A 24,283-nucleotide genomic window follows, 5' to 3' on the forward strand; every position below is an offset into this window, starting at 1 on the left:
GTCCAGCAGTGACCTTTCCAACTAACACTTTTAATTAAAAGGCAGAAGCTTTTGTGAGCTGCATTTCCCTTCTTCAGAGGTCGGGAAGGTTTTGAATTAGATCTTGGTGTAAGAGCTATTTTATTGTTCACATGGTCTGTGCTTTAAATTGTGGTTACTTGCCTAATAATGTATGCTGACGTGGTCATGAAAGTCAAATAAATATTCCCCAAATGGGCATGATAGCAGAGCTACTGTACCTGGGCTGCAAAAAACTGGAGAGCCACTAGGAGGTGACTAGGGGGCAGGGAGATAGAAAATACTGCCATCTGGTGGCACATTAGAGTTCTGCAGCCTACAATTGATGATCACAATCTCATTTACTAGGAAATATGGGTATTCTCTACCAACTCTCTCATCCCTTAATCTTCAGTTCTGCCCCTGTTGTCTTTGTTTATTTACTTCTCTGGGCAAATGCAATCCAAAGCCATCACTTCTATTTTCTCTGGGTACAGATGCATTTCTGAAAATGAAAATTATGCTGGAAGACGCCAATTAACATTGCAACAGATCAGTTTCTATGTTTTTAATTAAAAGAAAACATTTTTTTTTAAAAAAAGGTCATTTGGGGAAGGAGGTTTGATAAGAACCAAGGAAATGACCACGGACTGCACTTTGGAGTTACAGATTTTAAATACGTTTCTTGTGGGCAATATGATGGATAATTATTATTACTTTGGCTGAAAAGCTGACCTAGCAACAAAAAGTTTCGAAAAATTCTCTAGTGGAGATAAATGCATTAAAATCTAATTTCCATTTATTAGCAATGCTGAACAAACTTTCTTCCCTAATGGATTACCTCCATCTGTAATAGCAGACGGATAAGCAGAATAGCAAATATGATTTTTCGAAAAGCGTTGACACGTCTTCAAGCACAAAATATATATTCTCTTTCACACACATGCAGACATAAATGGATACATTCCCTCTTTTATTAATTGCGGTTTTCACTCTTTTTTTAAAAAAAAACAACTGTATTTTCCAATATTGGTGTTTCATGGCACTGAAGTTAAATAAGCGAACGTGACAGACAACATCTTTGCAAAAATGCAATTAAATTGATCTAAAATTGTATGGTTCATAAGGAAAGAGAGACCCCAATCTGAGTAATATTCGATATTTTCATTTGGCATAAGGTCTGTACTTAAAGCACAATACCAGATGCATTTTTCATCCACAGGCTGGGCTAAAGAGAAGGGTCTCAAATCCTACATGGATGTTTTAGGGCTGGGGGCCACAACCAGGGTCTCCCTGCTCCTAATCCAGACATTTCGTCACTACCCCAACCTGCTTCTCACAGCAAGATGATAAGGACTAGAGTCACAGAAAAGGCACCAAAGAGCATGCAACCCCTTGAATTATCCAGAACCGCCCGCTTGCAAGGAAGAGGATCAGTACCAACTGGCCATCTTCCCAGATTTTGCAATTACAAAGTGCTCCTCTGCCTTTTGGGGACTGCACACTAGGTCCATTTTGGTTGTAGAGGTAGTCCTTGACTTATGACCACAGTTGAGCCCCCAAATTTCTGTTGCTAGGGCCAGGCCGTTAAGTAAATTTTGCCCCATTTTACGACCTTGCTTGCTACAGTTGTTAAGCGGATCGCTGCAGTTGTTTTAAATCGGGAACAGGGTTGTAAAGTGAATCTGGCTTCCCCTTGTCAGAAGGGTCACAAAAGCAGATCACGTGACACCAGGACACAGCGACGGTCATAAATATGAATCGGTTGCCAAGCGTCTGAATTTGGATTGCGGGACCGTGGGGATGCTGCAACAGTCGTAAGTGTGAAAAATGGTCGCAAGTCGCTTTCTTCAGGGCCGTTGTGACTTTGAACCGTCGCTAAATGAACTGTTTTAAGCCAGGGGTCTTCAAACTTGGCCCTTTTGTGACTTGTGGACTTCAACTCCCAGAAGCTGGCTGAGGAATTCTGGGAGTTGAAGTCCACAAGTCATAAAAGGGCCAAGTTTGAAGACCCCTGGTTTAAGCCAAGGGCTAACTGTAGTGCGCTGAAAGGAAAAGAGGGTCCATGTCCACAAAGAGGCCTCTGCCTGAATGGGACGCAGATCCAGCCAACTCCCACGTGGGTTTGGCTCTCTGCCAAGTGCTTCCGTGGCACTGAGCTCACGGCATCAACAAACACAACCTAGGTCCGCCCAGGTAAGGCCTTTCTAGATATGCCGATGGTGCTTTTGATTCTCTCCCTCTTCATTAAACTAGAGTCATTCCCAATTCCAGCAATCGTTCCTTATTTAGCCTCCGGTCCCCTGATCATCTTTGTTGCTCTTCTCTGCACTCTTTCTAGAGTCTCGACATCTTTTTTACAGCGTGGGGACCAAAACTGGATGCAGTATTATTCCAAGTGTGGCCTTACCAAGGCCTTGTAAAGTGGTATTAGTACTTCACGTGATCTTGATTCTGTCCCTCTGTTGATGCAGCCTAGCACTGTGTTGGCTTTTTTGGCAGCTGCAGCACACTGCTGGCTCATATTTAAGTGATTGTCCACTAGGACTCTGAGATCCCCTTCACAGTTGCAACTATTGGGCAAGGTACGTATAATAGTGATGGCGAACCTTTTAGAGACTGAGTGCCCAAACTGCAACCCAAAACCCACTTATGTATCATCGGGTGCCAGGTGGGCGTGGCCCTTTGGGTGGGTGTGGCCAATTTTGTGGGCATGGCGCATTGGGTGGGCATGGCTGCGGTGGTAACGGCAGACTGGGTGGGACTAAAAAGTTCAAGCAATCAATTCCAACTTTGCGAGAACTTTTTTTTTCCCCGCGAGAAGTTGAAATTGATTGATTGAACCTTTTTTTTTACACGGCGGCAGAGGCTTAAAGCGAAAAAGTTTTATAAAACCCAGCTGAAGGCCTAGGACTGGGGCGATGGTGCGCGTGCCCACAGAGAGGGCTCTAAGTGCCACCTGTGGCACCCGTGTCATAGGTTCGCCACCACGGACCTATACTATGCCTGTGCATTTGGTTTTTCTTGCCTAAATGTAGGACCTTACTTTTTTCACCACTGAATTTCTTTACTGCTTCATTTTTATTATGTCCTGCTGGACTTATTGCTCAGAAACAAAGCAAGACCCGTTTTTTCTAGCAAGAGCCATGCAGGAGGACATCCAACAGCTTGCAATTAGGGAAAGGGGACGGTCTGTACATTGTTATCAAGATCCTCCTTTGGTATCACATGTGAAGCTGAGAAGCTTAAGAAAGGTCCCTCCTTAAAAGCCAAGAACTTTGCCAGTTGCAGAGTTTAGCCACTGGCTCTGACTTGTGGGGGTTGTAGTCCGACTTCCCTGGAGGTCACCAGATAGGGAAGTCTCAACCCTCCTGAAGGTTGCGGAAGACCCTTCTACTTTGTAGAGAGGGGAAAAAAATTAGGTTTAGCCATTTCCTTCCAGTTGACCTGCCCTTAGCTATGGAAGTTCTCTGGGGGTGATTACCTCCCTGGGTTGTTAAGGGACACCCGGAAGAAGGAATTTGGGGGGGGGGGATTGAAGGAAAGGTGGAACGCAAATCTATTGAAGAAAACCACTTACAGCCTAGAAAATAATTATTTGAAGGAAAAGACAAAAACAGTTTCCAATGATGCCAAATGTTTGTCTCAGATCCTTGGGATACTTTGCTACCTTACTTGAGATGAGACAGCTGATGGACTGGCTGCATTTGGCCAATTCTTAGCCGTTTGCTTTCGTGATAAATCCTCCTCCGTTGGCAGGTTTTGAACGCCCGTTTTGCATACGATCCGCCTTGCCCGTTGTCACGCACAAAGTGGGGGCGCTGATGTTTCTTAAACACAAGTGAGCTCTTCCAAAGCAGCTGATTTCAGTCTTTCGGGGATACCCCTTTAGGAGAAGAGGCCCTTCCTCGCCTCAAAGTTTCTAGGCTCAGCACAACGGTCCGGAATGTGCTCCATGCACTAACCCTGGCGGCGTGCCAGCGAGCCTCTCCGGAGCCCATCCAAACACCAGCAGGTGGCTGTTTTGTTCTCATGCACGCTCCAGGCTACTTCAAGGCTGATGACGCCACCCACAAGTGGCATGATGGACACCTTTCAGCTGGGGTCAAAGGAGGAGCTGAGCAAAAGGGGGAAGTCAGCTTTCCGTCCCCGAGACCTGCAGAGCAGTGGAAGGAGCCCAAGAAGTCCAGCTGAAGAAGCAAGGAGGAACTGGCTGAGAGGGCATGCTGCCCTCTCGGAGCCCCATCCACGGGCGCAACCCATGAAAACCTCTCCTGCCTCCGCGGAAGAAAGAAGGGCGGCTCTCCATCCATTACCACAGGGGGGGGGGTCTCCAACCTTGGCAACTTTACGGCTTGTGGACTTCAACTCCCAGAATTCCTCAGCCAGCATGGCTGGCTGAGGAATTCTGGGAGTTGAAGTCCACAAGCCGTAAAGTTGCCAAGGTTGGAGACCCCTTGAATTACCAGGTTCGAATTTCTCAAGCATTTGTGTGTTTTTTTTGCCCCCCAAGCTTGGCAACTTTAAGATGTGTGGGCCAACTCCCAGAATTCATGATGGCTGAGGAATTCTGGGACTTGAAGTCCTCACATCTTAAAATGGCCGAGTCTGAAAAACACTGAGCTGGAGGCAGAGTATTTCACAGAGGATAAACAGTACAGGGTAGCAGAATTGGAAGGGACCTTAAAGGGACCTTCTAGTCACGCCCCCCCCTTTCATCAGGCAGAAGACCATATGCCATTCCGGATAAACAGCTGTCCAATCTCTTCTTAAATACCTCCAGTGATTGAGCACTCATAACTCCAGGAGGCAAACCATTCCACTGATTACCGGTAATTGTTCTCACAAAGAGGAATTTTTTCCTTAGTTCTAAGTTGGATCTGTCTTTGTTAAACTTCCATCTATTACTTCTTGTCTTGTTCTCCGGGACTTTGGAGAACATGTATTTGGAGAATTTGGACAGAGGCAGAGAATTTCATGGAAGTGCAGTCCAGATATTTCAATAAAAAGCATGCAAAAGCCATCCATTCTGGTGCAGGTGAGATGTTTCAGGTTTCTGAGAACACCTGCACTGCCAGATAGAGCAGAGGCCCCCGATCTTTCGGGCACAAGGAACCGGTTCCGTGGAGAGAGGTTTTTCCGTGGACAAGAGGGGACGTGGTTTCGCATGCTGCCTGCATCCTGTGGATGGGGCTTTGCTTGTTTGCGTGGACCGGTTGTTGGCATGCTGTGGACCGCTGCTGGTCCACGGACCAGGGTTTGGTGACCCCTGAGATAGAGGCACATATAAAATGGTTTTTAAAGTAAAAAGGCAACCAGCTCAAACCTTTGGATAAAAATATTTGCCCGTTCCCCAGAGCCTGCTGCTTGGGAGAGAGAAAAATAGAGTGGGCATTCATGATTTGCTTTGGCCTTATCCATCGCTTTCAACAGACGTGGCAGTTAAGGCCACGCTCCTGCACTTTCACAATTTTATTTTGTCACTGAACGCAGCCACATTTAACCAAGAGCTAACCCAACCACATTTGGCAAAGAGTCCTAATGGATGCAGAGCACAATTAAGTTACAGTTCAGCATGTCACCCACACTCAGAATACCAAGTTCACTACAAGTCTCAAGTTCTTCCACCAATGCTCATTTTAAACTGGAGCAAGAGAATTTGTTTCAAACTTTTAGAGAAGAGAAACTGCAGTGAAACCTTCATGGCTGGGTGGGTTTTCCTACCAACGGACAGTCTTGGGTAATAAAAAAGAGAATTTAATCTTTAAAGAAAAATTATAAAAGAGAAAGTGCAGGGAAATTTTTCAAGGAGAGACGATGTTGTGCCAGACAGATTTAATACCCAGAGAGATGAGGTGTCTTCTATTGCCTCAACTATCCTGGTGCTGTGATCACTCCAAAAGCCTGCAGTTTCCCTGGCGTTTTTAAATTTCAAGAAAAGAAATTGAGGCTGTTTTACAGAGAGCGGGGGGCTGGGGGCTGGGGGGGCAGCCGGATGGAGCCCAAAATGAAAGTTGCATCATTGAAAGCAACACCGTTTGAAGTACAAAAGCCTTGTTAAAGCTTTTTGAGAACAGCAGAAAAACGGAAGTCTTTTTTCCAAGGAAAGGAAACTTTTGAGCAACTTTACAGCACGGGTTGGAATAGCATTAGTTAATTGGATAAATCGTAGTTAAGCAGGGGCAAATGTGCCGTGCGTGTATAGCCATTCTCTTCCCACCCTCTCCGAGTCAAGCTAAAAATATCAACATGTACAAACAGGCCTTCGTGGACCACTTGCTGGGTGGAAACCACAAGTATGAATCTGATGCATTCCTATAACCATTTGGCAAATGCAGCCAAGCGAGGAACAACCATCTCTGCGCACCGCATGACTCTGAAACAGAGGCACGTTGTGATAATCTACATTCCGATGTGCGGTACCTTCCATAACTTACTGCAATCAAAGCTCCTTGTTAATGCCCTGTTTATCCTCCACAATTAAAAGCTGGAGGAGAGTCTCAAGCTTTCTAATTCCAAAAGTTATGCCAACACTCAGCAACTGCATTCCATTCAACGCAGCAGGCGCTGGGCACTAACTTCACCCCCAAAGATTCATTTGATTTGGAATCGGAGCGAAACCATTAATTCCTGCCCCATGTCGGGTGCAGAGAATCTCTTGGTTATGAGGTCAATCAAAGTGAAGGGAGTCTGGGGGAAGTGCGGGGGCGGGAAAAATGAAAGCACGAGATTCTTTGGGAGGTTTAAACTCTGGCATAAAACAACCTGGCCTTCTTAGAAGAAAGTGCAGGAGTGGCGAACTCAACCTGTGAATCGGTTGTTTTGTTCTCCGCGAGAGCAGCCAGATCCCCACAGCTATGCTGAGGTCATGGGTGTCACTGGCTTTCCTGCCAAGCAGTTCAGGAGGTAGCTGGAGAAACAAACACACACACACACACACACAAAGGGGCAGGAAACACAGGTTCTTTACTAATGCAGAATACATTTTCTCTGCCAAGGATACCGCTGCCAAAACTACAATAAATAAACATACAGTATTTACAAATTGAATTGCTTTCCTTTTTAATTTTTTGTTATTAATTTATAATACAAAATACAAAAAACACAAGAGAAAATAGTAGGAAAAAACAGGGAAGAGAAAAGGGAAAGGAAAAGGGAAGGAAGGGAAGGAAAGGCGTTGACCCAACTCCCTTTGGTGCGGTAGAATAAGATAACACTGTAGCATCAAACCGCAACTTTTTATTTTTAGACAGTAGTATAAACTAGCCATTTCTACTACAACAAACCTACCTGATTGGTAAAATCCAAAATCCAAGTTTCATTTCCCCCCCCCACCTCAAGCACAAAGTCCTTTGCTTTTCAAACGCTCCATCTAGGGCCTGGTTTAGTTCAGATATTGCAACTATAGGTAGGCAACCTTGGCTCTTTTATGACTGGTGGACTTCAACTCCCAGAATTCCTGAGGCAGCATAAAACAGCCAAGGTTGCCTAAAAAGGTAAAGGTAAAGGTTCCCCCGCACATGCGTGCTAGTCATTTCCGACTCTAGGGGCCAGTGCTCATCTCTGTTTCAAAGCCGAAGAGCCAGCGCTTGTCCGAGGACGTCTCCGTGGTCATGTGGCCGGCATGACTAGACGCCAAAGGCGCACGGAACGCTGTTACCTTCCCACCGTAGTGGTCCCTATTTTTCTACTTGCATTTTTACGTGCTTTCAAACTGCTAGGTTGGCAGAAGCTGGGACGAGTAACAGGCGCTCAACTCTGTTACGCGGCACTCGGGATTCGACCCGCCAAACTGCCGACCTTCTGATCGACAAGCTCAGCGTCCTAACCCACTGAGCCACTGCGTCCCTACACTAAACCATGCACTACCCCTGCACTAAACCATGGTTTGCTTGATTGACATCTACTACTACCATCACCAACACCAACAACAGGGTTTTGGGGCTTGCACAACATCGGTGCCAAAATCGAACCAGGTGGCAGTTTAACATGACTGGTGTGAAGCCAGCTTCTTCCCCAACTCCTCCATTTTGGATATGGTGAGACTGCAGACTCTTCAACCCATAGCCATTGGCAGTGGATTATGGGAATTACAACCCCACTGGAAAAGACTGGTCTTTGGAGAAAAGACTTTCACTGCAGCCAGGGAGGATATCAATTGTGCAGTGAGGTCAGGGTGTGTGTGATGTCACTTGGCCCCTTAGAAAAATCCCCATTCCAGACGCCCTCACTGTAGGTCAGGCAACTGAAATACATCCCCGTCTCCTTAATCTAAACAAGGGGTCTTCAAACTTGGCAACTTTAAGACTTGCGGACTTCAACTCCCAGAATTCTGGGAACTGAAGTCCGCAAGTCTTAAAAGTTGCCAGGTTTGGAGACCCCTGATCTAAACTGATGTTTTCTCTGGCTTCTGCCGGGGAAAAAGCTGACTTGTACTAACTAGCAGGAAGAGGAATGTGGATCTATTGAACCGTCGAACAACTTGTCGACAACACGTTGGAGAAGAATGTATGCAGGTGTCTAAATGAGCCGGATCTCCGATCATACAATGTGGGAAAGGTGCAAATCCCACCCAAAAAATAAAAGCACCAAAGAGCAGACACAATTTTGCAGAGGGAAGTGGAAAAAATGAACCACTTCAACCAGGTCAGTAGAACCAATCGCTAGTGGCTGTTTGAAATTAAAAGGAAACACATACACCCCCCCCCAAAAAAAAAACCTACTTGTGACCTGATTTCGAAGTTAAGATAGCCACACGCCCCAGTCGCTTGATCATATTTTGCGAGCTTGGCAACTGGTTTTGCATGACTGTGATTTTTTTACATTTTTTTTTTGCGGGGGTGGGGGGGTCAGTTGCCAGCAATTACTGCCAGTTTACAGCAAAACACGCCCATTGGGTAAAATGGATTCGCTTAGTGACCACTGCATTTGGTTAACGACCACTGCGTTCACTTAACAACTGTGGCATTCGCTTTAAGAAGTGTGGCAGGATAACAAGTAAGTGCTCTAACTCCCTCCACAGGTAAACGGAACCTCTAGGGCAGGGGTCCCTCAACCTTGGCAATTTTTAAGACTTGTGGACTTCAACTCCCAGAATTCCTCAGCCAGCAACTCTGGGAGTTGAAGCCTACAAGTCTTAAAGTTGCCAAGGTTGGAGACTCCTGCTCTAGGGACAGAGCAGCATGATGACCTACCTTAATGAACTGCGTAGGCAGATCCAATGGCAAAACTCAGGTAGCTCATATCACCTGCCCCGGGCACGGCCTTTCTACCTACCGGCACCTGTCTTTTATGAATACACAACTGTTTGGTTGCTGCTGTGCTGTTCCTCCAACACAGTGGAAAAGCAGAGCATTATTATAGGAATATCAAGAGAGCAGCCACATTATCCCCGTGGTTCATTTCATGAAGGGGGCAGTAAGTGCTTAAACCCATTCCCCCATCGTGGCCAGCTTCTGGGGTTTTTTTTTCCTCTGAAGGTCGATCGAGAGAACACCAATTCATAACATGGCTACATCGTTTTGGAAATATGTAGAATGCAGAGATCTCAAGAGCCCAGGGACCGTGCTTAGGCTGGGAAGTTCAGCAAGATGAGGTCTTATTCATTAAGATTAGATCTTAATCATTCAAGATTAAGCTTGGGTGGGAAATCTCTGGGCTGTAAAACTAGGCTGGGCTGTTGCCGTGATCGTTGCACACACCGATCTGCAGAATCAGCCGTGTGTGTGTGTGTGTGTGTGTGTGTGTGTGTGTGTGTGTGTGTGTACACATAGTTCCCTCAACTTTATAGAGGTAAGTAGCCTGAAATCGTAAACAATGATTTCACAAGTAATAAATAACCCAGAAGTCAACAGTAACGCAGAAGACGTCTAGCTTACCTGAGTACAAAGAATTTTCTTTTAACAGTAGGGCTTTTTGCTTTGTTTCTTTTTTGGCTAGAAGAAAGCTGCTTAGCGCACCTTGGCAGTCTCTTGTGCGACTTTGTTTAGAGAGCCATGCAAACCAGACCTGACTTGTTTCACCCTGAGCGTGCCAGGAGCCGAGCTCACGGTTGCTTTTTGGCTTCTGCACCTAGTCTGTTAAGACAGACGGCAGAATTTCAGTTGGGCAGAGCCATTAGTTTTGGTCCACTGCTCTGCTGGCAGGAGAAATTCTCGTTAAGAGAACTGCAGCATTTTGCAAACACACACACACACCCCGCCCGCCATGATGTTAGTTCCAGCAGAAGCTCAGCGTCTGGCAAATCCTGGCTTAGCGTGGCTCGCCGAAAATGGCAAGGGCATTGCTGCGCCCAAACATATTCCTGGAGCCAACGCCTTAGGCAGGCCTGAGTTTTTATTGATTTAAGGCTTTTCACTTCTTTAATCCCCAAAGCGGAGATACCGAAATCCAGAACAAACATTCCCTTCTTGCTAATATTTATCTGGTCCTTTGAAATTCAGGATGAACCAGGAACGGTTCAGACACCAGGAGGGGAGACTTCAGTGGGCTACAGGGGGGTGGGGGGGGATGCTTGCCTTGGGCGTATCCTGGGAGAAAGCAAAAACAGGAACTTGGGGGGGAAAGGGACGTTTGCCAAAGGGAGGACGGTATTTTGGAATTTTGCATCCCCCCCCCCCGCCTGAAATCAAAGGCGTTGCCCTCCCTGCTCCTGCCTGGGCACCTGCTGCCTTTGTTGTTGCTGGAAAGACACAAAGTTCTATCACACCATCCCAGTTTCCACAAAATAAAGACAGTCCAGAAATAGAAAATTGAAAGGGGGGGTGGGGGGGGGGAAGAGGGGGTGCTCTGAAAAGACCCTGGAAATATAAGACTTGAGTCAAGCTGGAGAAAAGTAACTTACTGAATTGAGAGCAGTTGAAGGTGAAACCTTATTCCTACACTCAATGCAGAGAAAAGGCTGCACTCCACAGGTTAAAGCAGCAAGGGCCACTGGGCAACGCTTACTTGTTCCCTGGGTAACGTACAAAGTAAGGTAGTCCTTGACTTACGGCCACAATGGAGCCCAAAATTTCCATTGCTAAGTGAGAGACAGCTGTTGGGTGAGTTTGGCCTCATTTTACCACCTTTCTTTCCACAGTTGTTAAGAGAATCGCAGCAGTTGTTAAGTTAGTGACGTGGTTGTTAAGTGAATCTGACTTCTCCATTGATTTTGCTTGTCAGAGGGTCGCAAAAGGGGATCTCTCCAGGACGCTGCAACCGTCATAAATAGGAGCCAGTTGCCAAGCCTCTGAATTTTGATTTATTTATTTAATTTATTTATTTGGTTTATATACCGCCCTATTCCCAAAGGACTCAGGGCGGTTTACAAGGCAAAATTTAAAAACAATCCAATATAAAATTAAAATAAATTAAAATAAATTAAGCCATGGGGTTCTTGCAAGGGTTGCAAGTGTGAAAAGCGGTCGTGTCACTTTTTTTTCAGTGCCGTTGTTAAGTTCGAACAGTTACTAAGTGAATTATGGTAAGTCGAGGACCACCTGTGTTTCATAAGTACCTAAAATTAGATGCCATCTATTGGTTAATTTTATATCCCTTCATTCAGGAGCTGAAGGGAACATAAATAGGGTTTCCTCCTATTCTTTGTTCCCATAAGAGCAACCCAGTGAGGTAAGCTCAAATAAATACTCCCGAAGTCATCTAGGGTGTGCCTATGGCTTGAACCCGGTTTCCCTTCTGCCAGCCCAACATCTTAACCACGATAATGCACCCTCATATCTTATTGTTAGAATATTTTTTTAAAAAACTGAAGCAGAGCGACAATAGACTTTTATTTATAAAACTAACATTTATTTATTTATTTATACATGCCACTTATACCACCTCTGCTCAGTCTGCAGCCTTCCACCTATATTAGTTACCCTTCCCATCATCCTTAGACAGCAGTCTGTATCTGTGAAAGATGGGTGCTGCAGTCCCGTGCAGACACAATTTGCCAGACTGTGAACGACTGGCCCACATACCGCGAATGGTGATGTCCATACAAGGTGTTTTATTTCTTTCATTTAATCAGTTCATTTGCTGGATTTGCGCAATGAGGCCAAGATTAGCAACACAAAACTTATTTTCGACCAACCGGCTCCTAAGAGTCCTATGTGAATCCAGATCATGGCAACACCAGTTTTGTTAATTTAAAACATTAACTGATAAAGACATTCAAATGAATGCAAATGCAATGAAAAAAATGAATGTATTTGGTGTTGGGCGGGGGGGGGGTATAAATCCTCCAAATCATCTCTTTTGAAATACGGAAGTTGACAACAGAGGGTGTGGCAGGAGCTCGCAACTGTCCACATCCTACAATTCAGTTATTAGATTTATAGCTTGCCTTTATTTCATACAACTCAAAAACATACGTAATAGCATACATAATGCTCCCCACAAGAACCCTTTGAAGTGGGTTGGGCTGAGAGACAATAATTGCCCCAAAGTCACCCAGCTGGATTTCAGGCCCAAGAGAGGACTGGAACTCCCAGCACCTTCCCCACTATAAGTCCTCGACTTATCACCAAAATTGGGTCCAAAATGTCTGTTGTTAAGTGAGTCATCTACCACTTTGTCCCATTTTAGGACTGTTCTTGCCACAGTTGTTGAATGAATCACTGAATCGTTGTTCAGTTACTAACACGGTGGTTAAAAGTGAATCCGACTTCTCCACTGAATTTACTTGTCAGAAGGTCGCAAAAGGGGATCATGTGACCCCGGGGACCCTGCAACCCCTCATAAGTACGAGTTGCCAAGCGTCCAAATTTTGATCGCGTGACCATGGGGAGGCTGCAACAGTACCACAGTAACTTTGAACGGTCACTACATTGTTTTGAGTCAACGACTAGCCACACACCAAGCAGACTCCTCAGCAATGGCTGCTAGAAGTGGTGTGCCAGTTGCAACCCTACCTGGACCGAGATGCCCTGCGCATAGACTACTGCAACACTCTGTACATGGGGCTGCCCTTGAGGACCACTCGGAGGCTTCAGCTGGTGCAGAAGGCAGCCGCGCAAGTTGTGATGGGGGTCTCCCGATACTCCCATGTAAGACCTCTTCTCCGCGAGCTGCATTGGCTTCCAGTTGCCCTCCGGGTGAGATTCAAGGTGCTGGTGATGACCTATAAAGCCCTAAATGGTATGGGTCCGGATTACTTACGGGAGCACCTGCTGCCGGCGTCATCTTCCCTTCGTCCTGTGCGCTCCCACAGGGAGGTCCTCCTCGGGGTGCCGTCGATCAGAGAGTGTCGGCTGGCGGCCCCCAGGGGGAGAGCATTCTCTGTGGGCACGCCAGCCCTTTGGAATCAATTACCGGTTGAGCTCTGGATGGCTCCTGACCTTTGCTCTTTCTGCTGTGATCTGAAAATCTACTTATTTGAACAGGCCGGCCTGGTCTAAGGGTTTGAGGTATTTTTAACTATTTATTGTTGGGACTTAATTAATTTAATCTTACTTTTAACTTTTGTATGTAATGCTTTTATTGCCCTGTACACCGCCCTGAGTCCTTCGGGAGAAGGGCGGTATAGAAATTCAATTAATTAAATAAATAAATAAATAAATAAATAAATAAATAATTGAAGTCAGATCTATCAGTTCCCCTGCTGATGACTATACCTCATCAGGGGATGTACATGTAAATACTAAGAATTTAAGAAATGATTTTTTATTTTTTATTTTTTTAAAAAAAAACATGTCAGCCTATAACAGAGGTCTTCAAACGTGGCCCTTTGATGACCTATGGACTTCAACTCCCAGAATTCCTCAGCCAGGCACGCTGGCTGAGGAATTCTGGGAGTTGAAGTCCACAAGTCATCAAAGGGCCACGTTTGAAGACCCCTGGCTTATAAACCTAAGAGAAAAAGAGGGGAAGGAGAGTGGTCTGATCTTGTGGAGCTGATCAATACAGAGAGGCATACACTGAATTGTAAATGAAGGCCCCAAAATGTTGTCCTTAACATGGTTGCCTTTACACATAAAAGAGGAATTTGTGAGAGGGACCTGTAAATGGTGGTAATGGAAGGAGCAGGGAAGAGTGTGGGGAAATATCGGGTAGCATCTTGAAATGAAGGTGATCCAGGGGAATTTTTTCCCCTCATGAGATGACAAGGCTGAATGAATGCGGGGGGGGGGGCGGGGGGGGGAGGGAATGAGTAAGAGAAGAAGTGACTGGGCCTTTTGGAGACCCCAGAAAAGAAAAAAATGGGGGGGGGGGTTTGTTGAGTAATTTTTTGTATTAATCAAATCAGCATTAAAATGATTAAAACTAAAAATACAAAGCTGAACCTGAGGGAGTACATCCACCTCAATAGTGGGACAAATCGAAACAAATCTGTGGAGTGACAACGTAACCAGATCTTAAGGGACTTCTGGGACATTAAAGGGGGCGGGGCTAACCTCATGTCTGAGGAGAGAAAGCTCTATGTGGTGGGTGCCACATCAGAGAAGGCCCTCCATGTGGGACCGGTCAAATATAAGTCCTTGACAGACGTATCCAGCCCTGCCAGATCTAATGGGCTAGGCTGGTACGTACAAGTAGGCCTTGACTTACAACCGTTTGTTTAGTGACCTTTCAAACTTACAACAGCAATGAAAAAAGTGACTTACAACCGGCACACACAGTTATGACCATCACAGCATGGAGATCAAAATTCACGTGTCCAAAATTCAGGTTTGTTGGCAACTGGCATAGATTTATGCAATGCAGAGCAGTGTGGAAATAAAAAAAAACGTGTTACATCTGCAGGTGCAGACAATGTAATTGGTGAACTATTAAAATATGGAAGTGATTTCTTTCTAGAATGGCTCTTCAATCTGTTTAAAAAGTGTGTGAAGACCGCACCTCTGATGGAAGGATGTTGTTACTTTTCTTGTGTATAAAGGGAAACAGTAGCAAGAGTGAATATCAACATAGCAGACTTGTTTTGTTAAATTTGCCTGAAAGGATGGATACTCTGTAGAATTCCAGATGAAAGAGTGTGAGATGTAACAAGGAGCAAGCTTTAGGTGGGCAGGCAATGTGCAGACCAGATGTTTACTTTTTTAGCAGCTGACTGAGAAATATATGCAAGTATGAAAGAAAATCTTGTCAAGTCTGTTAATTTAGAGGAAGTATATGATAAAGTGGGTTTATCAGTGGGTTAGGACGCTGAGCTTGTCGATCAGAAGGTCGGAAGTTTGGCGGGTCAAATCCCGAGTGCCGCGTAACAGAGTGAGCGCCTGTTACTCGTCCCAGCTTCTGCCAACCTAGCAGTTCGAAAGCACGTAAAAATGCAAGTAGAAAAATAGGGACCACTCCGGTGGGAAGGTAACAGCGTTCCTTGCGCCTTTGGCGTCTAGTCATGCCGGCCACATGACCACGGAGATGTCCTCGGACAAGCGCTGGCTCTTCGGCTTTGAAACGGACATGAGCACTGACCCCTAGAGTTGGAAACGACTCGCACGCATGTGCGGGGGAACCTTTCCCTTTCCCTTTTATATGATAAAGTAAGCAGCCTTGATTTACAGAACGTTAAAGAACTCAAAAGAGAAGCGCAGTAGGCTAGAGGTGAAGATGCTTGCCTGCCCCTCGGAAGGTTGAGAGTTCAATCCTAGGCAGCGGTAGATGTTTCTCTATCAAGGAGCAAAGAAAAAAAATATCTATTGTATCAGGAAGGGCAGTGAATGCTCAGCTCCATTCAGTCGCCCCCACTCCATTCTGAAAAAGGGATTAAAGCAGAGTTCCCCACCTTTCCAGCTTTGGGGACCAGCAGGGAAAAGAGTGATTTTGCGCAAGCAGCCCGCAAGCTTGTGCATTGCTCCAATTGCGCGAGCGGCGGGCACATAAGCCTGCTGCCTGACAAGTGGAGCTTGCGTGCACGCACTCGCCCACTGCTCGCACAAGTGAGGATACGCACATGCTTGCCCAATGCTTCCGCAGCCTGGTTCTGAATGGCTCACGGCCCAATAGTGGGGCACCGCCCGGGGTTTGGGAGACCCTTGGATTAAAGCGTTGTAAAAAAAAAAGAACTTAAAAATTCATTATTATATGGGATAAGAGCAATATATGATGAAAATGAAGTATGTATAAGAATAAACAGAATACCTGGTAATTCAACATTAAAGGAATATGACAAAGATGTGTGATATTCCCTTGGCTGTTTATATATTGATGGAATGTTTGTGGTGTATGAGGAGGAGTGTTGGCTTTGAACATGAACACAAATGTACTCTTGTATGTAGATAATATCACTTAGTCACTGAGAACTCAAAACAATTTTGGATGAATGTTAGATTGCATAACATAACCACGACAACGGATCTGAAAATTACTCATACGGGCAGTCCTCAACTTACAGCTCTTCGTTCAGTGACCGTTTGAAGTTACAACAGCACAGAAAAAAGTGACATGATCAGTCTTCACACTTAGGACCATCGCAGCATCCCCACAGTAATGTGATCAAAATTTGGGCACTTGGCAACTGGCATGTATTTGTGACAGCCACACTGTCCTGGGGTCTTGTGATCATGATTGGTAACAAACAAACAAAAAAATCGGACTGAATCAGAATCGGAGTACATAGAAGCGCGTGTGATAAAACAACAAAAAATAGGGTCAAGACTGAACAGCTGTTGAAGTGAATAAATTGAATGCAGAATAAAGGTAGTCCTAAACCACAACTGAGCCCACAATTTCTGTTGCCAAGTGACACAGTTAAGTGACTTTTGCAACATTTTAGTGCCTTTCTTGCCAGAGTTAAGTGGATCACTGCAGTTGTTAAGTTAGTCACACAGTTGTTAAGGGAATCTGGCCCATTGACTTCGCTTGTCAGAAGGTTGGCAAGTTGTAAGTCGAGGACTCCTTGTACAAAAAAACGAATAACCAGCATGGGAAAAGGAAGAGGCTGGTTCACAGCCAGCGGATGAGTATAAATTGAATGGAAATATATATATGTATATTCAAGATGTATATTAAAAGGAAGACTGGGAACTTCAGGCCAATTGCCAAATGCCAGAATTTTGGTTGTGTGACTGTGGGGATGGTGCACCAGTTATGAGTTCAAGGACCTGTTGCGCGTCACCTTTTTCAGTGCCATTATAAAATGGTCACTAAATGAATGGTTGTAAGTCAAGGACTGCCTGTACTCAGTTTCACCCCGAGATGTAAAATGTAAGATGTAAAACATATCTGAGTCTGGGCATCTTCCACTTTGACTAGAAGGTGGCTTGCTTCCATGCCACGAACACAACTTCACACTCCCTCAGGGGGAGAAACTTGGGTCTGGGTTTGTGAAGGGGAACCCAGCTCATCTATTACTGTCAAAATTTATAACTATATAGAGTCCTGTGACACTTTAATGACCCACAAATACATGACAGAATCAAGTCAAATTTTGTAACCTAGAATCTGCCACTTTCAAGGTGCGGGGTTTCCACGATGGGCTGATGCTTTTGATAAAGATGATCGCCCTCTATGTAGGAAATTACATTAGAGCAAGGGATATTTTTCTTCCTGACACAAACATACCGTATCTACCAAAGCACCAGAAGGCAAGACAAGAAACAATGGATGGAAAATAATCAAGAGGAGAAGCAACCTGGAATTGAGGAGAAACTTCCTAACAGCGAGGACAATTAACCAGTCGAACAGCCTGCCACCAGAAGTTGTGGGCACTCCATCACTGGAGGCTTTTAAGAAGAGTCTGGACAGCCACTTGTCTGAAATGGTATAGGATCTCCTGCCTGAGCAAGGGACTGGACTTGAAGACCTCCAAGATCCCTTGCAGCTCTATTTCGATTGACTAAACAATCATTTTCTATGAGCAAGCCATTATGTTGGATATAGAAAAAATATTCTATCCAATGAGTCCCAGCCTGCAGAACTGTGCTAGTCCAGTGGCATTTATTTTTTTGCAGGACTTAACTCACCATGTCCCAAGCCAGACTGAGACTTATTCATAAACAGTCCTTATGGTTGAAAAAGCTGGTTTTATAGTTGGACTTTTTTTATTTTGCCCCCAACCCATATTTTATGCCCACAGGATCATTTTAAGCCACCAAGCACCGTTTTTTCACATGCAGAAACAGCAGACAAATATGGTCACAGACAGTGACCATAATATAAAGGGATATGTATATAAAATACACGTTTTCCCTCTTGAAGGATCACATGTGCAAACTTATGTAGAAAATGCCTATTGAGGAACAAAATATGGAGCAATCTCCCATCCTGGTGTCCTTCAGGATGTTTTCCTTAGCTGTGACATCTGAGGATTATGAGAGCTGAAGTCCAATCTGGAGGGAAAACTGGCTTAATAGTTTGAACTGCATGGCATGCTGCTAGACCCTGTGGGCCTTTTTACGATGCATTTCTGCTGAAGGTTTGCATAGTTCAAGAGCAGAGAGAGAGGTTAGAGAGTTCAACAGCCAGCAATGTTCACAGATAATTAGATGGCCCAATAAAATTTATCATTTTACTCCGCTCTTGTAACAACTGATAAATCATTAAAGCACCAAGATCAGAATGTACTCCCATTAGAACAGACATGTCAAACACAAGGCCCGGGGGCCAGATCCGGCCCACGAAGTGGTTTCATGTGGCCCGCGAAGCCATCCTGGAAACAGTGAGGGAACGGCCCACACTGCCTTGGCCCTGGCCCAGAGACCCTCCTTCTGCCAGAGACCCTCAGATCTGTCCCACTCCTGCCCAGGCCCCCATAGGCACCCTTGATGCGAACGATGTAGAACTGGCCATGCCCACCCAGTAGGCCATACGCACTCTAGCCACACCCACGCAGTAGGCCACGCCCACCCTGGCCATACCCACCCGGCCCCCTGAGGGCAACCGCAATGTTGATGCGGCCCTCAATGAAATTGAGTTTGACACCCCTGCATTAGAAGCTGTCTTTAAGTACATGAAATAATTTATTCATACACTTCCTACTACAGGCTCTCATTGGATTGTCTTCTCAATTTTTACTGACTGATAACAACTGCACCTAAGACTAAAGATGCACTGAATCATTGAGACGGTTTTGCCCTACTTTATGAATTAGAGATGGTCATTCTCTTGGGTGTCCATAGCAAGATTGTCATACAAGACAACTTTGGAAATATTTTTAAAAGTGGTGCAAAACTGATTCATTAAATGTACTGCTAAATCCCTTTAAATAAAATAAATTACAATACATCTTGCAAACTTTCTAACTTCAAAACACCCCAGATAATACCATTCCTGGACCACTTTAAAAAGGATAAAAGTCTTATTTCATGAGACAGGATGCTACAAACAGTGGGGGACAGGGAAAAAGGAAGACAATTTCAAAATTAGCCCAGCATTTCTTGCTTCTTCACCACTAACACTCTAAGGAAGAGTTCTAGAGCAGGGGTCCTCAACCTTGGCAAAGCTGGCTGAGGAATTCTGGAAGCTGAAGTCCACAAGTCTTAAAGGTTGAGGACCCGTTCTAGAGAACTCACTATCTCAGATAATCTTTTGTACAGTTCTGGTTTGTTCTAGGAAATCAAATGATTATTTTTTTTAGAGGAGGACAAGACATTAACTGTAAGCATAACCTCACAGAGCTATTCTGAGAATGAAATGATCGGCTGGGCAAAGAAAATGTCACGCGTGCAGTTTTGAGTTGTGAGAAAGATGGAATAAACATGTACGCCACAAATGGAGGCGTGAACAGATTCTGCAAGGTGTCACTGGATCTTACTGAAAGGATTCCTATAGGGCAGAAGTTCCAACATTCTGTGAGCAGATGAAAAGATCATGGCAATAAGCAAAATATTTATGAAAGCTATCTTCCAGGATGTTTGTTCATCATCCCTGATCATCTTGCTGGACAATCCTTGCTGGACAACGCTTTAGATAAAACTTCTAAAGAAACTTTCAGGATAGTTTGAAAACCAATTGTCTGTTATATAGCCAGATGCTCCCCAGAATTCAGGTCGCTATCAGTCCCGATGTTTATTTTTTTTATGAAAACTGGATAAGCAATCTACTATATACCCAGTATCTGCTGTGAAAATATAAAGATACATATTTACCTCTCTTGAACTCCTCCAACACAGCATCCAGTTTGGTGTCATTGAAGACAAAGTGAAGCGGGTGATTGTAAAACTTGATGATGGTGCTTAGAGGGGTGCAGTCATCAGGGTCCACCAAGGCCAAGTCCTTGACATAAAGCATGTCCACCAAGTTGGTGCGCTCATCCTCATAAACCGGGATGCGGGTATAGCCGCTCTGCATGATCGTGGACATGTTGTTGAAGTCCAGCACCGCATTGGCATTCAACATGAAGCACTCATCCAGCGGGGTCAGCACATCCTCCACAGTCTTGTTCCGCAGGGCCCCCTTGCTGAACTCCTCCCGCACAAACTCGTTGTAGGGGTCACTGTTGCGGACCATGTCCAGGATCTTCTCCCGCAAGAGATACGTACTGCTGTCATGCCGCAAGGCCAGCTGCAGCACCCGACTGAGCGGCAGCGAGACGGGGAAGGTCAGCAGCATGAAGAACTGGGTCAGCCAGAGCCCGCGCGGTGCCAGCGAGAGCCCCCACCGGGAGCTGACGACAAAGGGCAGCACCTCGGCCAGCAGGAAGGACAAGGCAGCCACGCCAAGGATGGCAGGGACCAGGGCCCCCACGGCCCGGTAGAAGAGCACGGCCAGGGCGGCGTGGGCCAAGGCGCTCAAGAGCAGCAGGGAACACAGGACAAAGGCCCCCCGCTGCCGCACGGGCTCCAGCGCCTTGGAGGCCCCCCGCTCGGCCTCTGAGCCGCAGTCCCGCAGCACGTACAGCTCGGCCGGGTCCAGCCACAGGGTGCTGAGCTGCAAGGTGCGCAGCAGGGCCAGCAGGGCCAGCAGCAGCGCCACCAGGGTGCCCAGCAGCCAGGGGGGCAGCGGCGGGGGCCAGGCCTCCGCCCGGCCACCCCCGCCTTCGTCCTCCGTCACCAGGAGGGCATCTCCCGGGGCGGCCGGGGCCCATTGGCGCCCGGGGCCCGCCGGGCTGCAGAGACGGTACCGGCCGCGGGGGCCCCCGGGGGCCACCCTGACCGTCAGCAGGGCGGCGTGCTCGGCGGCGGGCAGGAGGTGGTGGGCCAGCACCTCCGGGCCTCCGGCGGGGGTGGCCAGGGGGTCCCCCGGGGTCCCCCCGCAGGGCGCCTCCTCCGGCACGAAGGCCGCCCAGGGCCAGCTGCGGTTGTGCAGGCCGGTGCCGTAGAGGCGCAGGCGGAAGGTGGCTCCCGGCGGGGCGCGCACCAGGCCCCCCGAGGCCGAGGCGCCGTCCTCCAGGCGGAAGCCCAGCACTTTGGGGCAGGGCGGGCAGGGGCCCCCCGCGGAACCCCCGGCCTCCGCCTCTCCCGCGCCGGACGACGGCCCGTCTCGCAGCGCGGCCCCGGCGGGCCACAGGACGGCGGCCGCGGCAGCCCAGCCGCAGAGCAGCGCCAACCAGCCGCCCTCGCCCGCCATGGCCGGAGGCAGCGGAACCGCGGCGGCGGCGGCGGCGGCGGCAGAGCCGGAGCAACTCCGAGGGGGAGTGGACGGGCCAGGGAAGGTCAGCTGACTGCCCTCCGAGCGCCGTCGAACATGCCTGCGGCGCCCGGGCCAATGGCGGAGCCCGCCCGCCGCCGCTCAGCCAATCGGCGACGAGGGGGGGGGGTGTGGCCGGCGCGGCGGGAGGACGGGGCTCAAGTTCGGTGGCACCGCGTTATAAACAAGACGGAGGCGCGGGGGGGGGAGCGGAGGGGCCGCGATTTAAAGGGGCCGCGACCCCCACGTCGTCCGCATGGCGGGGCGGCTGAGGACTTCGAGAGGGGGAGGGGGAGGAGGAGGAGGGGGCTGAAAGGGCCCCTGCAGCTAGTCCAGGGGTCTTCAAACTTGGCCCTTTGATGACTTGTGGACTTCAACTCCCAGAATTCCTCAGCCAGCTTTGCTGGCTGAGGAATTCTGGGAGTTGAAGTCCACAAGTCATCAAAGGGCCAAGTTTGAAGACCCCTGAGCTAGTCTAAGGGGCCGGGTAAATGTGAATTGCATTCGATTTTATTCTCCTTACTGCTCCTAGATGCAAAGCATAATTTTTGGGCGAATTTTTGCGCCAATGGCATATCATTAATGTAATTAATTAGGATAGAGGTTCAAACAACGATCTGCCCCCTTCAGATCGTCGCCTTGCAAAAAGGGCTAATTGCATTCAATTTCTTCTCCTTACTGCTCCTAGATGCAAAGCATAATTTTTGTGCAAATGTTTGCGCCAATGGCATATGATTAATATAATTAATTAGGATAGAGGTTCAAACAACGATCTGCCCCCTTCAGATCGTCGCCTTGCAAAAGCGGTGGAAAGCCAATGCTTATTTGCAGCGAGGCTTAGTCGAGAAGCAGGCTGGTGGGGATATGCAGGTATTCCTCGACTTACAACAGTTCGTTTAGGGACCGTTCAATGTTGCAACGGCACTGAAAAAAGTGACTGATGACCGTTTTTTCAAAGTTGCAACCTTTTGCAGTAGTCCCATGATCAGGTGATCAAAATTCAGCTGCTTGGCAACTGGTTTATATTGGTGAGCCTTGCTGTGACAAGCAACGGGGAAGCCAGATTCACTTAGCAATTTGGTTATGAATTTATCAACTGCAGTGATTCACTCAACAACCGTGGCAGGAAAAGTCGTAAAATGGGGCCAAACTCACTGAACAAATATCTCACTTAACAATAGATATTTGGGGCTCAACTGTGGTCATACGTCGAGGTCTAATTGCATTCAATTTATTCTCCTTACTGCTCCTAGACGCAAAGCATAATTTTTGTGCAAATGTTTGTGCCAATGGCATATCATTAATAAAATTAATTAGGATAGATGTTCAAACAATAAGTAAAGCATTATGCCTAAAACCTAATTACCGCAGTGCAGAATGCCTTTCCTAGTGGACTCAGCTTTTCCTGAACTGTGCCTTAAAACAAAGGCACCTTTCTAACCATATCCCTGTCCCTACCTTGCTACCTTGCCCAGTTTACACAACAGATACCCTAACAGAGGAAGACCAGTGCAGGTATACTTTTGTGGATAATGCATGCTTATGGCACGTTGATTTTAGCAGCCATGATTACTTGGTGCAAAAGAGAAAAGTTGACATTTGACTCACAAATCTGAATGAAGAAACGAGTCAGCTGTGGGCAATTACACTATCAACCTTGAAAGCAGGAGCTGTTTTGTCTTTCTTTGAGGTTAACGGGTCTGCTCTAGGAAACGAGATAGACTATTCTATAAATGGTTTGCAAGGACACTTTTGTTTTCATCCCCAGAGAATACAAGCCAGGAAAAAAAATCAAAACAGGAGAACCAACAGAAGTAGCTCCCAGATCTAGAGATGCAAAATTGGGCATCCACTTGGTTCCCTAAAGCCTCATATGTGCTCCCCCAGGGATCCTTTCTCACTTTGCCACTGCGTTGAACTGATTCAGTTACAATGATGTTTGTGTTCCATCAGATTTAGGGTTTGTCCATGCACAACTCTGAAGCATGTCTAAAACAACTATGTGCCTCCCAATGTGATGCCTCTGGCAGTTCAGAATAGAGGCAAGAATTTAGTTATTGATTTATATTTCAATTTATACAACCAGCTCTTTAAAATTCTTGACCCTTGGCTGCCAACAGCAGTTAGAAACATCGTATAATAATGAAATTACCTCTAGAAATAAAGAGAAATTTCCTAATAGTGAGAACAATTAACCAGTGGCTTGCCTCCAGAAGCTGTGGGTGCTCCATCACTGGAGGTTTTTAAGAAAAGACTGGAAAAGCCTTTGGTCCAGAATAGTATAGGACAGTGATGGCAAACCTTTTAGAGACCAAGTACCCAAACTGCAACCAAAAACCCACTTATGTATCATCGGGTGCCGGGTGGGCGTGGCCCTTTGGGTGGGTGTGGCCAAGGGTGGGCATGGCACATTGGGTGGGCGTGGCTCCAGTGGTAAAGGCAGACTGGGTGGGACTAAAAAGTTCTATCAATCAATTCCAGGGTGGGCGTGGCCCTTTGAGTGGGTGTGGCCAAGGGTGGGCATGGCACATTGGGTGGGTGTGCTCTAGTGGTAAAGGCAGACTGGGTGGGACTAAAAAGTTCTATCAATCAATTCCAACTTTGCGAGAACATTTTTTTATCCCACAAGAAGTTGAAATTGATTGATTGAACCTTTTTTTTGTACACGGCGGCAGAGGCCTAAAGCGAAAAGGTTTTATAAAACCCAGCTGAAGGCCTAGGATTGGGGAAACAGCGCATAGGCCCACAGAGAGGGCTCTGCGTGCCACCTGTGGCACCCGTGCCATAGGTTCGC

At 46.7% G+C, this 24,283-nt stretch overlaps 1 protein-coding gene across 8 annotated transcripts in view; it reads right to left on the reverse strand.

Annotated features, from left to right (window-relative positions):
* The window catches only part of CNNM3 (cyclin and CBS domain divalent metal cation transport mediator 3), a 52,699-nt gene extending 31,198 nt beyond the window's left edge, over positions 1 to 21,501 (reverse strand). For 5 of the 8 annotated variants that reach the window (XR_014493116.1, XR_014493117.1, XR_014493118.1 and 2 more), the window contains exon 1: positions 20,010 to 21,501. Coding sequence is in view for 2 of the 8 variants with exons in the window: in XM_083368203.1 (XP_083224329.1) it covers positions 20,010 to 21,429 (1,420 nt within the window). In the remaining 6 variants the exon portion in view is untranslated. The remainder of the gene's footprint in view (positions 1 to 20,009) is intronic. The other 3 variants (XR_014493121.1, XM_083368202.1, XM_083368203.1) reach the window with 2 other exon arrangements.
* Positions 21,502 to 24,283: the final 2,782 nt, after the last annotated feature.

The sequence above is a fragment of the Vipera ursinii genome, assembly GCF_947247035.1.
Source record: "Vipera ursinii genome assembly, chromosome: 8".
Taxonomy (NCBI): Eukaryota; Metazoa; Chordata; class Lepidosauria; order Squamata; family Viperidae; genus Vipera; species Vipera ursinii.